At 43.8% G+C, this 17687-nt stretch overlaps 1 protein-coding gene across 1 annotated transcript in view; it reads left to right on the forward strand.

Moving 5' to 3' along the window:
• LOC120245870 (kalirin) overlaps positions 1 to 17687 on the forward strand; it is a 298908-nt gene that overhangs the window by 81970 nt on the left and 199251 nt on the right. Inside the window, exons 7-8 of the mRNA XM_039253041.1 lie at positions 12914 to 13105; positions 16709 to 16840. Of these exons, the coding sequence (XP_039108972.1) occupies positions 12914 to 13105; positions 16709 to 16840 (324 nt within the window). The remainder of the gene's footprint in view (positions 1 to 12913; positions 13106 to 16708; positions 16841 to 17687) is intronic.

Consider the following 17687-nt stretch of genomic DNA (forward strand, 5'->3'; position numbering starts at 1 on the left):
ACTGTTTTTAAAAAAGAAAAAAAAAGATACCTGGAGTTTGGGTGTTTTATAAGTGGATTCCTGCTAGCTTTAAGATATAACCTTATTAATAGTTAAAGAGAGTGACCATGACAGAGGGTGGACACCAACCTGGTGGCATTATAAGGATGAGGTAGGAGGATGGGGGCGCACCATTTGGCATTCATTCATTGGCATATTCAGCAAACTTTTGCTGTTTGTATCCTCCGTATTTTTAACTAGACCCTCAAGGCAGCGAGGTTCACAAGACAAGATGACTTGCCATTTGACTATCCTCAAATTCATGTCCCTAATGCAGAGAGAATTTTGCCCACTAGGATATAAGCTGCTAAGGTCACCTTCGTCTGTTTCATTCATACCTGCAGGCCTAGTGTCTATGATGATGCCTGTCACCTAGAAGGTGCCTAATAAATACTTGTGGGATAAATGAGGACATTAAGCATGCCACAGCCTGTGTTGCCAACCAGGAACAGAGTTTGGGCAGCAAGAATGCAGAACTGTAAGGCAGGGCCTTTACTTCTGCAGAAGCTCTACAGGGTGTGGCTCTAGCAGAAGCTCCACAACCACTAGAAAGCAGGTGGATGAGAGCAATGGTTTCCATCAGGAGTGAGCCTGGGAGCCAGGCTGCTTACATGGTCCCCAGGTGATGCATACTAAATCCCAGCAACTATTGGACTGGAAAATCTTTCACATTCTGCCTGACCTCAAGCATCTTTGTTTCTGAGGTTCTAATCCTAAAAATGGAGATAAAGCAACTAAAATGTGTCCCTCCCTGACAAGAATCAATGTGATCCTGTGTCTGCTGTTAACACTGGGATTCCTAAGGCAGGCCTTGTAAGGAAACCTATGCTTGTAAAATATTGCACATATCACCAGCCAGACCTATTCCTACGAATCAAGTTGAACAGAATGCAATGTTTGTATCTCTACAAACAGCCATGTGGGTGGAATTTCACTTTTCTTCCAACTTAGTGGGAGGATTAGATTTTATTTTCTGATAGGCTCAGGATCCATTTATGAATCCTTGCTCTTGGCACCACTGACAGCATTAAACTTGTCCTAAGGAGAGAGGAGTGTGCTTTGTATGGAGGCTGGGGAAACAGTGCACATGGCTAAGGCAGCAGTCCTCACGCTGGCTGCCCATTGGAGTCTCCTGGGGAGCTTTGAAAAAACGCATCTGGCCCTCACTGCCCCAGACTCTGATTTCACTGTGCTGGGTGGAGCCCAGGAAATCTGTACAAGTCTGAGAGCCAGATTGAGAATCTCAAGGTGAAGAGAACAAGCAACTGATTATAGTCCCGGGGTCAAACCCTGAAGCTCCTGCATAATTAGCCTGTGGAATTGGAGGTGAGGATTTCCCTTCAAGGTCAGGAGCATCCAGACAGGAGTATCTGTCTTTGTTCCCTGCTCCTTGCTCCCCACCCCAGCCTTTCTGGGTGCCCCATTTACATTTGCCCACTGGTCTCTAATCAGCTGTGTTTTGGGGATTGGCTCAGATTTAACAGAAAAACCTAGGAAAGCTCCTTGGCTGCAGCTGAGGCTTTCTCAGCCTTGTCCTGATGCACAGTGCTGACTTTTCTCACCAGTTACCTGGTCAACTGGGTCCCTTCTGAAAGCCTGCTCTGAGCTGATCCACAGGAATTGGCTGAAGCTCCGATTTCTGACTTGTGGTTGGCACTAGCCTGTTTCAACCTTCTCTTTTGATCGTACACCCCCTCCAGGCCCCAGACTTCACTCTTCCTCCTCACTTCTGATTCTCTGCCCACAGCCCTGGTGCCTCTTTTTTGGCTTCAACCCACTGTTCTCTGGGGCCCTCTGTCAGCATGTTCCTTGCCCTCAGGTTATTTGCTATGCCCTCTTGGTGTGTACCCCTTGCACCTTGTGGCTCAGTTTACCCACACACTCTTACAGGTTCACATGTAGGCAGTGCCTGCTCTCTGACAGATCTGCAGCTGCCAAGGAGTTAATTTGCCTGAAATCCAGCCAAAGCTGACTCATGTCTCTTCTTTGACGTCTCCTGGAGCCAAATGAAAAGCATGAAATAGTCTGTCTATGAAACCTAGCACGTCAGATGAGATAATACACACAAAAGGGCTTCAACTGCAAAGCATGACACAAACATAAAACATTGATAATAATAAGCAGCAGTAATGCTGCATATGCCACTGCATATGTCCCAGATAAGGGACAGAGACTGATCGAGGACATACAGGTGAGTTTGAGAACTGAGAGGCCAGGACCAGGTAGGCATATGGGAAGGGAACATTACAAAAGACACAGGTCAGGGGGCCTGACACAGCGAGAGGCCTACAAGTGAGCAAGAACTAAAGGATTTCCATCAGTAGGTCCTTTTGTCTCTACCATCAAAGATATATCAAGAATCTGGTCACTTGTCACCACCTCCACAGCCACCACCCTGGTCAAGCTGCCATCAACTCCTTCCTGGACTATTACAGTAGCTCCTACCTGGTCTTCCCTCCTATCTTTGTTCCCTTACAGTGTATTCTCAACACAGCTGCCTGAATGTTCCTACCAAGAGTAAGACACGTCATATTGTTTCACTCTTCCACTCAAAAGTGCCTTAATGTCTTCCTGTCTTTCTCAGGATAAAGGCTAAAGTCTCCTACCATGGCTTACAAGCCTATGCATGGTCTGGGACCCCAGTTACCTCTCAGATCTTTCCTACCATCTAGTCGTCTGCTCCGGTCACCCTGGGCTTCTTCCTGTTTCTTGAACCTGCCAAGGGCATTCCTGCCTGGTGGTCTTCGCCCCTGCTATTCACTCTACCTAGAGTTTCTCCTGCCCATAGCCACATGTTCACTCTCTCACTTCATTCAGGGATGAGCTCTGGTGTCTCCCCTGACTTCCAGGGTCAGCCTCCCCTGACTTCTCTATTTTAAGTAGTGTTTCCCAACACCATCACGTACTATGCTTTTCTCAGCTATATTTTATACAGAGCTGAAATAAGAAAGGTATAGTAAATATTTATTTTTTGTCTGACTCTTCTACCAAAATGTAAGCTCCATGTGCATAGGGGTTTTGTCTGTCTTGTTCCCGGCTGGTACACTGTCTTCCATTGTTGAATACGTAGTTAAATAAGACAGTAGCTTTAAACTCCAGAAACATAGCAAGATATTGATTGATGGGGCAAAGAGTTGCCTTCATCTTGAGCTTTCCAGAGGTTCTATGGAGACAGGGACCTATTCTTCAAGGTGACTGGCCTTAGGTTTGTAGGTGAAGATTGTTGGTCTAAGGGGGGAGAGGACAAAAGACCCCTGCCCAGTCTAGAGCTGGACTGTTCTGGGAATTTCCAGGCGAAGTCAAGGTCCCCAGCTGGGAGACTCCAGAGATGTAGATATTTTTACTAAATTCCCTCTCCAGGAGCCCCTACTTCTCTGAGATGCATGTCTTTGAATCTTTGGGAGAAATTTCTCTTCATCATCTCCCTTCTCCCTTTAGGGACATCCTTGGCCAGCTCACCTGCTTTCACATCTATAGCAAAGTAAAATAGCATGGTGGAAAGAGCATGGGCACTGGTTGTTAACTATGATTCTGTGTTTCCTGCTCGGTTGTGTGATCATAGGCAAGTTGTTTCAATTTCTCAGAGCCTTACCACGGGGTCTGTAAATGGGGGGAAACTAACAGTATCTTTGCCAGGGCTGTTGTAAGGATGTGATGTGATCATGCATTTTAAGCACAACATTTGGCACAATGTTGTGCTTGGCAAATGTTCAGGTATTATTGTCAGGGTCAGGAGTGCTAGAAGAAACAGTTCTCCTTGTTCTCAGAGTTCCCATCTACAGAGCTTCTCAAACTTTAATGTGCATCATATCACTTGGGACAATCTTGTTAAAATGCAGATTCTAATCAGAAAGTTGGGAAGGAGCTTGAGATTTTGAATTTCTTTCCAGCTCCCGGGTTGTGCCAAAGCACAGACAAACTCTGAATAACCAGGCCTTCATGAGAAAGGGCTGGGGGAGAAAATACTGGTGAATATGTTTCCATGAGGTTTTGTAGCCTCTGATCTCAATCTTAAACATGGCCTGAAATTACTATATTCTAACCTAGAAGAGCTACGTTGTTCCCAACCTCTTTCCCCACTGGTGTCCACTAATCTGATTCCAGCCATACCCATCCCTTCCTAACATTTAAATCCTGCAGTGCTGCCTCCTACAGACACTCACCCCTCTAAGGAAGTTTCACTCCAAGCTGAGAAAGGAGAGAGAGACCGGTTTCTCTTTTACTGAAATCTGCTCTTGGGTTTCCTTGGCCCTCGGACATATGGCCAGGCACTTGTTTTCATGGCTGCTTAATGGTTTGTAAAGCAATTGCTGAAGGAAACATTGCTACAGGAAGCCAGGCGAGAGGGACAGAGGGATTCATGGGCCAATGTTATCTTTGCTGAGCACCAGGGCTGCTCCCAGCTTCTTTCCTCCCTCCATCCAACAGTGACAGATGGCTTCCACATGGTCTGACCTACTGTCTGGCCAGACCTGAACAGATAGTCATCCATCAACTGCCCTATTTGGTCCCCTTGAGGGCACCCTGTGGCTTATGGGAGGCAGAAGTTGGAGGTTTCATTTAGAGCTCATCACATCTCTTAGCTATTGTAGTAGAGTTTCAAGCATGGACAGTTCTTATTCCAGATGTTACTATCCCAGTGTCCATATGTTTTGAGGTGGGATCAGCAGGTTTACATGGTAATGTTAAGCTAATTAATCATAAACTGATGCTTTAACAGCATCAGGACCCAAAGTGGGTTTGGAACTAGGAAAGATGTAAGTAATACATATGGTATTATTAAGCTGGAAAAAGGAGGTGAGGTTCAGCTTTTTCCATTGCTCTGGCACGATCTCTTTTCTTACTGATACTGAACGCTACTCACGAAGCCTCTGAAAGCTGTATGGGAAAATCTCCAAGTATTTTTCCTTATGGCTCTCTGTGAGTATGACAAAACAAAATCTTAAATTAATATAAGCTGTAGGGCATGAGAAAAAGATAGCCATAAACAGAGGAGTCATGCAGACCAGAAATTACGAGGCTGGGATTTAGTCCGGTTAGCCTCTCTTTTGGTGACTCTGAACATACCACCTAATTGATTTAACAAATTTTTAAACACCTCCTAGGTGGATACAAGATGTCTGCGTTTTATTGTTTTTTTTTCTATCTATAAAATGAGATTGTTACATGAACTTGGTTTCTAAAAAACTATAATGAAGAGTGTTTATTTTCTTTTCCTTATTAAAGCAGTATTTGCTCATTAAAACTTACCTATTTTACTAGTAATTAAAATTCACAAGTAATTTTTTGAGAGAGAGAAGAGACAGAGAGTAAGCAGGGGAGGGGCAGAGAGAGGGAGACACAGAATCTGAAGCAGGCTCCAGGCTCTGAGCTGTCAGCACAGAGCCTGATGCAGGGCTCGAACTCATGAGCAGTGAAATCCTGACCTGAGCCGGAATTGGACACTTAACCGACTGATCCACCCAGGCCCCTCCCCACCAAAAGCTTTATTAAAGTAAAAAGAGATGGATGAATTTGACTAATTACAGCTTTCATGGAATGCAACCTGACCAAATTCATTAAAGACACATTAATTTGTGAAACTAAAAACTACTTAACACACCAAATCTATTAAAATTAAAAATATTCTACAACCTCCAGCATTATTTGTGGAGGAAAAAAACCCAAACTAGAAACAACCTTTGTGTCTCAATAAAAAGAATAAGTTTGATAAAAGTAAAAGGTTGAATATAAAATCCGCTTTAGCCTCAACACCCATGGATATCTGATGCTCTGTTGTCTTAACCTCAGTGGTGAGAGGAAGAGCTGGACGATAAGATACGGTATATTTCTTCTGTCTAGTTTTAGAACACTTTCCCCCAATTACTAAAATATGTATATGCCAAAATAGTTTTTTAAACATTTCTCCATAAACGAAAGAATTGAGATGAGAAAAAGAGCCTAGAGGAAAGTTCCTACCACCATGCATATCTGTACAAAGTAGGCATTCAATAACTGACATTTGGGTGTGCTTCCCTGGTTTACGTAATGTACTTCTCTGCTGAGGCCATATGTATATATATATATTTTGTATTTAGCATTTTGATTTAACATCCGGTTTTCATTTGGCCTAAGTGATTTTGCTGAGTGCCTTGGCCCTTGGCCAGGTGTTTGCCTGGCTTCCCTCTCTTGGTTTTTAGATTTGGAGAGTCAAGGTCTCCAGGGCTTGTCTGTGCTAAGCCCCCTTCAAGAGATCAGCCCCTCTGTGGCAGTTGTGCCTCCCCTCCTGTGGTGATCTTAACAGATCACAACTCCCATTTTCATAATAATAGTTTAGAAGCTGTAGCCCCATTAACTGGAATGGAATTGAGAACCTGTGAACAGAACACATTCTCCCCAGAGATGAGACAGCTCTTCAGTGACTCACCTCTGCCTCTCTGGATGTGAACATAAGAAGCATTGCCCCTGTATGACAAAGTGGAGGGCCCCAGGCCTGACCTGGGGAGGAGGCTTCTGCCACCTTTAGCATTAGAGTCAATGATAAGGCAAAGGATCTGTCCCTTGTCTCTGAGGATAAGACATCCACACTACTGGGTGCTCTGGGTATGCCAGAGTAGTGAAGATGCCTTAAGAAGGCTATCCCAAGAGACAAAGACCTCTGTTTTTCCAACTTAAGATATAGAAGAACACTGTGTTGCAAGGGCATGGCTCACAGAGTGAGTCACTTGCTGATTCCAAATTTTCTGAACTCTCTAGGTCAAGGAGAGAGCTGTGGATAATTCAGGGCCCCAGACCCTTAAATCCTAAGAAAGTGGTATCTGCCAGCAGTGGAGGTGTGACGTGCAGAGCAGTGGCCTGAGAAGCAACTAGAGCAGCTTCCCCTGCTATAGGGCTGTGCACATGTGGCAGGTTCCTGTGGAAAGGGATTCCTGCCCAGGAATAGTAGGGGACACTGTGGCTTGTCTTCTGGGAAATGCAGTGGGAATTTGGATTGTTGAAATATTTACCTCTTGTTGGAGTAGTTTTTCTCTTTTTAAGCATTTGTTTGTTTGTTTGTTTATTTGAGAGAAAGAAAGAGAGAGAGCGTGTGCAGGGGAGGGGCAGAGAGAGAGGGAGAGAGAGAACCTTAAGCAAGCTCCACACTCAGTGCAGAGCAGAACATAGGGTTCAATCTCATGACTGTGAGATCATGACCTGAGTCAAAATCAAGAGGAGAGAGGAGGATGCTTAACCAACCTAGCCACCCAGGTACCTCTTGATAGAATTTTCTTTTTGTTATGCTTTTTACTAATACTTTGACTTGGTTTGTACTTAATTTGGTGAATTAATACCAGTCTCCTGGAACTAGATAAGGGAAAATATATGTCATTCATCAGTTAACAGTTATATGTCAGATGACTGATTAAATACTTTGTTACCTCATGTAAGCCACAGAGGAGAGTTTCTGATTCAGAGTGGGGACCTATGACAAAGGTGTATAGTTCACCCTACTTTTAAGAGTGAAGTCAATGGGATTCACATAATACACACATTCAGCAATGATCTGCTCTTACATTCAGCCTCTGACACAGAGTTTAGGATTACCAAAATGATAGCTTCTATTAAATGATTATTTCTAGAAGAACCAGTATGGCTTTCAGAGTGCACTACATAAAGAAACTTCACTTAGAGAGAAAATTTAGCTGGATTTTTAAATGGAAAGTTGTGATTATCTTGCAAGCTAACTTTGCCTGCTTTTGTAGCAAGTCAGGGCAACCGAGAACCAGGTTCGAAGTGAGAACCTTTTGGCAAGGCTGAAAACTGTCATCAAGATTCTGCCAAGTAATTATTTCAGGAGAGTGACTGCTTGCTTCACTGGTTTGTTAATCACCGCAGGAGATAGGGCCTTGGAGGAAGGGCCATGCATCCTATGATCTCCAATTAATGAAACAGGAAAACAGAATTTAGGCAACAAAAGCAGAGGCTGAGTCTAAGTATAGAGGGTTTTTGAGTTAGCAAGATTATGCTGGAATTTAATCATATTTCCATTGTGACCACAGTGGTGGAGGGACAGGCCTTGTCAGGGGGGACAGGTAGGATGAGGTGGGTGATACAACAGACCATGCTGCAGGTGCATTGCATTTTACAGAGCTGATCCTGTTTACAGCTTGGGCTATGCAATACTTTGAATATGATAATAATGATAACACTGCATATATGTGGGGGATTAAAATTAATAAAGCATTTTGAGGTAAGAGTTTAAGAAAACACTCATTAAGCCAGAATTGTTGGTCATATTACTGACTTCTGGCCAGGGAAGCTGGTTAGTCTAGGCAGCTCAACTCAGGGGAAGGGGCACAAGAGGAGAGGAGGAGGGGAGCATCTGGTCATTGGTCACCTGGAAGCTAAAGAACTCAAGGGACCCAGATCCAGCCATGGCCCTCCCATGACAGGCCAGAGAGCAGAACCAGGATGAAGGGCTGGGACACGTGGACAGCCAAGGCTGGGCTATACCCCCTCCGGGGTAGGCAGCAATAGTCTCCCTGTCTCACTCCATGCAAGCTTCTCCTTGCTGACCCTTAAGCTCATAGAGCAGTCTTTTCTTTTCTTTTTCTTTTTTTTTTTTTTACAAATAGTTTATTGTCAAATTAGTTTCCACATAACATCCAGTGCTCATCCCCACAAGTGTCCTCCTCCATGCCCATCCCTCCTCCCCCCCATATCCATCAGTCCTCAGTTTTTGTCAGCATTCAAGAGTCTCTCATGGTTTGCCTCTCTCCCTTTCCCCCCCCATTTCCCCCCTTCTTCTCCCCCTTGGTCCTCTGTTAAGTTCCTCCTAATCCTCCTATACATGCAAACATATGATATTTGTCCTTCTCTGCCTGACTTCTTTCGCTCAGCATAACACCCTCAAGGTCCATCCATGTTGCTACACATGGCCAGATTTCATTGTTTCTCATTGCCATGTAGTATTCCATGGTATAGATAAACCACATCTTCTTGATCCATTCATCTGTTGATGGACACTTAGGTAGAGCAGTCTTTTAAAAGCATAAATGAGATCACATCTCTTGTTTAAAACATTCCCATTGCACATGGACACTTGAAAGCTTTGAGTTACTCCTGTTTCTTCAGTTTATGCCATACCTCCTCCATAGAAGAGGGTTTAGAGAGGGGAATAGATTTAATCAGCATTCCCCTAAGCACTGTAGATAAGACAGGAGAAGACTGTGACCTCCCAAGTTCTCTCTACAGTCAATCTGGAACTGACCCTGCATACTCAGAATGTCTGAAGATTATTTAGTTCAACACTCTCATTTTAAGAGTGGAGAAACTAAGGCACAGGGGAGGCAAGTGATCTCTTAGGTTGAGTTTTAGAGCTGGACCAGAACTCATGTCTCCTGACTCCTGGCCCAGTGACTTTGATGCCATTGACTGATGGATGGCTCTGTAGATAGAAGGGCATTTTAGGCTGGCAAAGAAGAATGGCTGCACCAGTTTGGAGGGAGTGGAGGAGACACCTGGTAGGGAATGGAAAGGCCATAAAGAATGAAAATATCTATTCTTGTTGGCCATGTCCCCAGGACAAAAATGAGTCCCAAATGCACCTTGACAGAAGTATAAACAGTGACATAGGAGAACCACATGGCTGGATTGACGAAAGGCCATGACATGTCATTTGTGCATAATGACTAAGCACCCCTATTTATTCAGACTCTTAACCCAGCTCTTTAACCTTTCTCTTTCCTTTTATGTCATGAGAGACCTTCTCTACCATTCCCATCTTTTCCTTTGATTTCTAGCTGCTGTTTAGAATATAGGTGCCCATTTGTCTCAGGTTCTAGGCTAAAAGAAAACAGGTGATGATGATGAACCAACCCGGGCAACGTGACTCACCTGCAGTGTTTTGCTATTTTGAAAGGGGGCTGTAGAGAAGAATAATGAGCAGATTCATGAGTCAACATTATATTTATCCCTCTATTGTGAGGAATACTCCCTCTACTTCTTTTGTGAAGCATAATCATTTGTTAGTTTTAATAAGACATTTCTCTGCCCACTGATAAGGAAACAAAAAAGGCATTTACTGTGCTAGTCTCTAGAATGTGAAATGTAAGCTGTGGTCTTTTGTTTGTTTGTTTTTAGCTTTCATTTATGATCACAGGCTTCAGGGTTGAAGGGGACCTTGGAGGACTTCCAGCCTCACCACCCCCTTCTGTGCAGGAAGCCCCTTCCCAACATCGCTGCCTGTGGTTCCGATCCCTTTCCTCTGCATCCCCACAGCGAGTTGCCTCCACCTCTGTAGAAACACTTCATTTTGCTCTAAATTGCAGTTATTTGAGTACTTTTCTTAAATCTCAGCTGTGAGCCCCTGAGGGCAGGAATCCTGTCTCATTTCTCTTTGATCTCCCACAGTCCCCAACACAGAGCCTGGCCAACTCTCTGTAAATATTTGAATGAGTGACAAAGTGTTAACAGCCTCCAGAGGCAACCACAGTTAGACATCTCTAAGAGCTAGAAAGTTCTTCCTAAAAGTGTGCAAAAATGTGCCTCCCTATGTTCCCTGTGGAGAGAGAGTGTAAATAGGCAGTGATGACAAAGGGCCAGGCATCCCTAAGATGTACATGAAGGACCCTGGGGAGAGGCTAGTTCCCTGCTTCCCATCTGGCCAAAGCACGCAAGATCTTTAAAACCTAATTATCTTAGATAAATCTGGATAAATGTGGAGTGGGAGAGAGGGTCTTCAGGATTTGAATCCAGTTTGGAAGGGTGGCTCTATCAGATGCTGTCAATATCCCACCTGGATCCTCTCTGCCAGACCTGAAGGGTAAATGCAGATGCCTCCCATATACCCTGATAACCTCCTGAGTTTCTCTGCCCATGGTCACTCTCTGACCTGGGAAGTGTGCTTGGCCTCTGTGTAGGTCAGGCTGGAAATGCCAGGCAGTTACTCCAGGAGGGACCCTCAACCATGAGCAATGGCACTTGGTGCAAGAATACCCCAGATTCCTCACCTCCCAGTGAGACAGCCCAACCAAATTCTATGCAGTCTCTTAAAAGGCTTCAGGAAGGTTGACCTCCAGTTGCTCATAGCACTAACCCACTAATAAACACATCCTTTATTCATTTTCCTTCCTTTTTTCTTTGACTTACCAAGTCCCTCACCTTGCTTTTTGCAGTCATGTCCAAATAAAGCATCCGACCCAAATACTTGTTGTAAGGTCTGCTTTGGTGCCAACCTAAACTAAGACAGTGACACAAGTAGGAAATTTGAGGGAATCCAAATGTTATTCCCTTAGAAAACAGAACTATTAAAATCAGCGCATGCCTTTTTTTCTCTTTCTCTTTTCTTTCCAAGTACAGAGTGGGTTTTTCTGTCAGTTCTATAAATAGAGTTTAATTTTAGGTAGAATCTGTGTCTTGACTCAGAAAACAAGGCTGAGAATGACTCCTAAATCTTTGAAGGATAGTTATTTCAAATAACAAGAGTCAGTAACATTCTAGCTCTGTTAAGGAAATGCACTGCATCAGAAAGGTTTTAGGCCAGACTAAAGAAAGAGATTACACATGGGGGTCATTAAACTTCAGGATGGATTTGTGTTTGAGCACTTCACTTAACCTTTTAAACTTCCACAGAGACCTTTTAAATGAAGAGAGACATTATCAACCTGGCTCAGGTTTGGGATGGAGTGCTTGAGGTCAGAGATAGCTAAGATGAATAGGGACCATGAGGGAAAGGGGAAAGGAAAACAAAGAACCTTCATTTAGCCAATATTAATGAACTACTTCTACACTAATAGTAGAGCCAGGAGAAAGTGCCATTGCTGAAGAATATTTATTGTTATTTGAGAAGATTTGTAACAAAGAACGAAGGTGCGCAAGCGACTTGCCGCCCTGGTCCTTCTTCAGGCAGACATTGTGTGATTCAGAAAAGCTCCTTATGGATGCCACAATATTACATGATTGTTTTGACACCTCAAACAATTAATAGGAGGTAGCAGTTAAAAATATTCATGCTTGCTACTGTCTTATATTTGTGGGGTTTTTCTTTTGCCTTGTTCCTGGAGGGTTTTCTGTTGACCTAGGAGGAAACAACACACATGGTCATGAATTTTTAATTAGAAATCAAAGATGGGAATGAATGTAAACAATACATGTGACGAAAGAAGTCAGCAGGGCCAGGAGAGCCCTACAGATGCTTTTGGGGGATAACCCACAGATGCCTTTTGGAGGTTAGATAAATATCCCTAAATCTAAAGGATAAGAAAGAACCCCACAGATCTTATTTTTAGCATGGAAGAATATTGTTGCTTCAAATGCTCTTTCTATTTAAATCTTGACTGATGGCTAGTGTCCCAGCTCTTTTGGTAGGGAGACGAGTGGGGGCTCAGCAAAGTCTTTGGTGATAGGAAGAAGTGTAGTTATCACACACCATGTGTTCTTTGCTCCCTTTGATGAACACCACTGCCCTGGTGTAGGTGGCAACAATGGCCTGGATATAATAACTCTCTCCTGAGCAAGAGAGGTGTCCTTTGCCCTTGTCTGAGCCTCTACTTCCAGAGAGTAACTCTTGGAAGCACCATGCTGTTCCTGTGGCATGACTTCATTAGATGATTGTGGGGATGACTAAGGCTGTCCATGAAAAGTGACTCCATTCATGTGCATTAATAGTTGGCACAAAAACTATGTTGGTCCCCAGAATGAAATATCTCAGTTACTGTACCTGCTATCAGTTGAAATTTTATGTTGTAGACAGACTTCCCTTGAGCCAAAAATGGATACACCAGTGTGGTCTATACTAGCCTCTCGAACTTTTTGTTTTGAGTAGCCTCCTTCCCCAAATGCTCTACCCCAAAAGTGCTCAGTGGATGCTTTTCTAGATTGCCCTACTAAACATTCAGCCTCCTCTGTTTCCCAGAATGCTTATGTCAACATCAACCGCATCATGTCCGTGGCTTCCCGCCTCTCTGAGGCCGGCCATTATGCCTCGCAGCAAATCAAGCAGATTTCCACACAGCTGGACCAGGAGTGGAAGAGCTTCGCAGCTGCTCTGGATGAACGCAGCACCATCCTGGCCATGTCTGCTGTATTCCACCAAAAGGCTGAGCAGGTGAGGCCAGGGGGGCTGCTGTAATCTCTGTTGGTTGGAAGGATGGGAGTACATACACTGTCTCTCTTTGAAACACTCAAGACCCTGCTGAGTAATTGCAATAGTAACCCGTGCTCTACTGCTTTCATGGCCCCTGTGCACACAAGGAAATATTGGTAACTCTTGATGGTTTTGCTTAATATCCAAACAAGGAACCAAATCCAGTTTACATTCTGCTTGGTACTTTATTGGTGTGTGTGTGTGTGTGTGTGTGTGTGTGTGTGTGTGTGTGTGTGTTGACTGCATTCTCAGAACACAGACAAAATGGGGGTAACTAAAAACTGATCACTGAGTGCTGAGAGCAGGGGGATACTAATCTTACATGAAGCATTGGCTATGGACAATAATAATGTAGTAATTACATAGATATGAGAATTCTTTGCTGGTACTTATTTACTGGCTTTGGTCAGTGACACTACCAACCCATTTTACAGAGAGGACACTGCAGCTCAGAGAGATTTAGTGACTTGCCTAAGACCCAGTGGTGTGTTGGAGCTGGCTCTAACCAGCCTATGGAGAGCCAAAGGTCAAATCTTTAGGAAATTTGTGAGCTGGTTATTAAACATAGCCATTATCTAAAACTAAATTATATACATTAACAGTAAATATATTAAAAAACAAAGGTAATAGATACTCAAAACTCATCACTCCTATTTATTTTACTACATTTTATTATTACCTATGTTCTTGAAATTATGTCTATTTGTCTCTGTGGTGAAAATACTATACGGTTATGTGTTCCTGATCGATTCTTCCCAACTCCATATTCTGTGATGTCACTTTGGTAGCTTGAAATAGACCAAGGTAGAAGTTTACACCACAGGAATCATCAAATGCTAAAACCAGGGCTTGATTTATTATTTTGTCGATTCCCTGGAGTCTTAAGAAAATGAAGGAAAAATAGTTAAAAATGCAGACTAAGAGATGTGTCCTCTCTGTAGCTGTTACATTGTGAATAGTTGCACACCAGGTTGAAGAAATATTCTTCTGATACTCAAAAACTGTTACTACATTTAGCACAGAAGTCACTCACATCACTGATGAAGGAATGATGCTCTGATATAAGTCTTGAGGTATTTTTCACTTTTGTCTTATACCTTAACATAAGCAAAAATATCAGCTAATTTTCATATAAGTTTGTCATTTACAAACAAAAGCACCCTGTGAAAATTGATTGGCTATATAAATTTACAATAAGGAACATTATATATGTTATTATTCTTCGTAAATTATGTGCTACATACCCTTCATCTCAGTAAGTTTACAAACACTTGTGTGTGCGCACACACACACACACACACACACATATATATATGCTGCTTATTAAACATTAGTAACACATCATTGAGAAAATCATTCTATGAATATCTGGGTTTTCAACTGAGATGTGTCTAACATTAAAGCTTGTGGTTTTAACCTCTAAATTCCTTCTCTGTATGACATTTGGGTAGCTTACAGATTGTGGGGAGCCCTAGATGAGGTCATACCTTAAATCTTTCCCTCTGTTACCCACCTAGCATGGAAGGCGGAACGGGGTAATTGAAAGAGTCTAGGCTTTGAGGCCATGCACATGTAGGTTCTAGTTATTAACTCTTAGGCAAGTCACCTCACCAGTTTGAGCCTCCTTCTTCATCTCTATGCAAAGATAACCATAAACCTCACAGCACTATTATAAGAATTAGAGATGGAACATGTAATGTGCCTCATTCCCTTTTTAAATGCTAGGCATTACAACTGTATTTGTTCAGCATACTATCCTGGTATCTTTTATTTCCTTAATCTGTGTCTGTTTCCACCTGAGACCTTCCCAGAGACTGAATGTTTTGTTAGAAGTCAAGAACAGCCCCACACATTGAAAGGGATCTAGACCTTTTATTAAAGGATGATAGTGGTCGTGACTGATAATAACTAGCTCATTCCAAGGACCAGAATAGTCATGTGAAATCTCCTGTTCTCTCCCCAACCCTACCTCTTTGCACATTTTGTTCAAGGTGTATCCAGATTGGCAAGGGAGACTCCATGCCTCCCTTTCTGCCTCTCTGCCTTTGTCTCCTTGAGCTCACCATTTTGTGAGGCCTGCTCTAGGGCTCTTGTGAAAGTATTGCAGGGAAATCCCAAGGGCCTTGAAGAGGTGCCCCATTGGCCCCCATCATGACTGATACATGGATGTCAGGTTGCCTTCAGGGTCCTCTGTAAAATGGCTGTTGGTGGAGGAAAGAAGCTTCTGCGATGTTAGCAGGTGTGTGCAGTCTGATACTTGGTGGCACCCCACACGTTTTCAGAATTGTTCAGAGATGTCCTAATAGGATAAAATCATTCAGAATGAAAAGTCAACCACAACAGCCAACAGGCCAGGGACTGCAGACTGACACACACCCAGACTAGAACTCAAGAGCTGCAGAAAGTGCGGTGCCAGAACTGAGAGTGACTTCTAGTTGGTGTTTCCTGACTTTCCTGGATTGCTCTGGATCAGAAGCAGTTTTATTTGTATCTATTTTTTAATGCAATTTCCTCAGGTGTTACTAGTCCTCCAGGGAAACTCATAAACCATGCTTCTTTTTAGCTGGGGGAAAAAACACAAAAAACAAACGCGCTCCAAACAGCAGATTCAAGGCTATTTTTTCAAGGCTATTATGCATTTGTTTAGGCAGCTCTTTATTATCCTCATATGAGCTGTTCTAGGCAATGAGATAAAAAGGTATTTAGGCAATTAATTTAAATGGAGCTGTGCACCCAGGCGAGAGGAATCACAGACAGAACGATTCCAGACTGTTGGGTGAAGAATTATTTGCATTTTAGAGGTGTATTTTTCCACCCAATAAATCTGAGTGATTTCAGTTAGCTCACCTTTTGTGCATGGAGACCCATAGTCTTCCACAGTTGTTAATTTTAATTTTTAAATAATTTTATGTCTGTCGAGATATGTATCTATATGTCACATCCCAGGAACATTATAGGCACAGTGCAATTTGTCCCCCTAAGCTGCCCTTCCTCTCTCCTACCCCTGAGGATAGTGACCCAACAGTGGAGATCTTGTTGAGCATTAATCTCCACACCCTGTGGGAATGGCCTCTGCAAGTTCCCTAGGGTGCCTGATGGTCTTGTGTGAAGTGTTCCTTGTTCCTCTTCACAACTCATTATTCATGTGTAGAAATCTCCCATGCCATTATATGCAGCGTCTCACATGTGCCTGTGAATGTACCTAGGACAAGAAGCTCTAAGGTGCACTGTAACGTAGTGAGCTCTTCCCACACCTGTATTTTGTAGCCAATGTGCGGGCATAGCCTGTTGAACATGTAGACAGCTCCCCTCTCGGTAGTTTCATAACAGTCATCTTTGCTTGTGGAAACCACACTTCCTGAACGGGTACTGGGTCTGACTTCTTTCATGCCGTTGGTGTTTGTCAAATTAGAGAAAAAACTCCACCCTCTACTGTGGTCTCTGAGGCTCCCAGAGGTCCCAGATGTTTCTTCTGAAGGCATCTGACCACCTCTGCAAAATCTGTGTCTGCCCGCTGTCCACCCGCAGTGCCCCCACACTGACCCTGATGCTATCTCCTTCCAGTTCCTGTCGGGAGTGGATGCCTGGTGCAAGATGTGCAGCGAGGGGGGACTGCCATCCGAGATGCAGGACCTGGAGCTGGCAATCCACCATCACCAGTCCTTGTATGAGCAGGTGACGCAGGCCTACACGGAGGTGAGAACCAAGCCGGCCACCCAGGGCTCCTGGGTGTGTATGTGCGTGGGTGAGTGGCCAGAGTACTAGCCTCGTACACTGTGAAATAGCCTGGGTGGACTGAGAAGAAGAGAAAGGTCATTTTTCTCGCTTTGGAGACATCTTTAAGATCCTTGATCTATGACTGAATCATCATTCATAGATCTCCAGCCAGGAAGCAGAAAAAATGTGGCCATCAGCAGTCACCACCCTTTTGCACATGTGCGCATGTGTGCATGGATGCACACACACCTCCCTTACCCTGTGTGTGACGATCAGGCTCTCTCCCCTGGAAGAGGAGTAGAACAAAGCAAGGCTGTGTTCCTCAGTTTGCTTTCTGCCTGGTGAACGGGTGCGTGCGCACTAGCCCTGCCGTCCCTTTTATGAGGCAGCCCATGAACAAGTACCAATTTTCTCACTAGGAGGTCCAGAGGAAAACTCACCACAGGGTGGAGATAAGTGCTTGCAGGAGTGAGGAGCTGCCATGGAGGTTAAGGACAAATTAAAAGATCTTTCACTGAAAAATCAAAGGGCAGGCACACGGCACAAGTTAAGAAGAGGGGGAAGTTTCTTGACTTTGCTTTTCCAAGGAAAAGGAAAAGGAAAGGGGCACACAGGTGCACAAGTAAGTGAGCCAACTAACTGGCATGAACTCTGAGGGAAAGGCTGGTGGACATAAAGAGATGGGCTAATTAAGGAAGCTGCATGAGGAGGGGAAAGTGAATTCACACCTGGCCATGGGGCAAGGTTGTTTAGAACAGTGCTTCTCCAAGTGAGTTCTGGGACCACCTGCCTCAGACTCCCCTGCGGTACTTGTTAAAGGTGCATC

This window comes from Hyaena hyaena, unplaced genomic scaffold (assembly GCF_003009895.1).
Source record: "Hyaena hyaena isolate Hyena2069 unplaced genomic scaffold, ASM300989v1 scaffold_434, whole genome shotgun sequence".
NCBI classification, from domain to species: domain Eukaryota; kingdom Metazoa; phylum Chordata; class Mammalia; order Carnivora; family Hyaenidae; genus Hyaena; species Hyaena hyaena.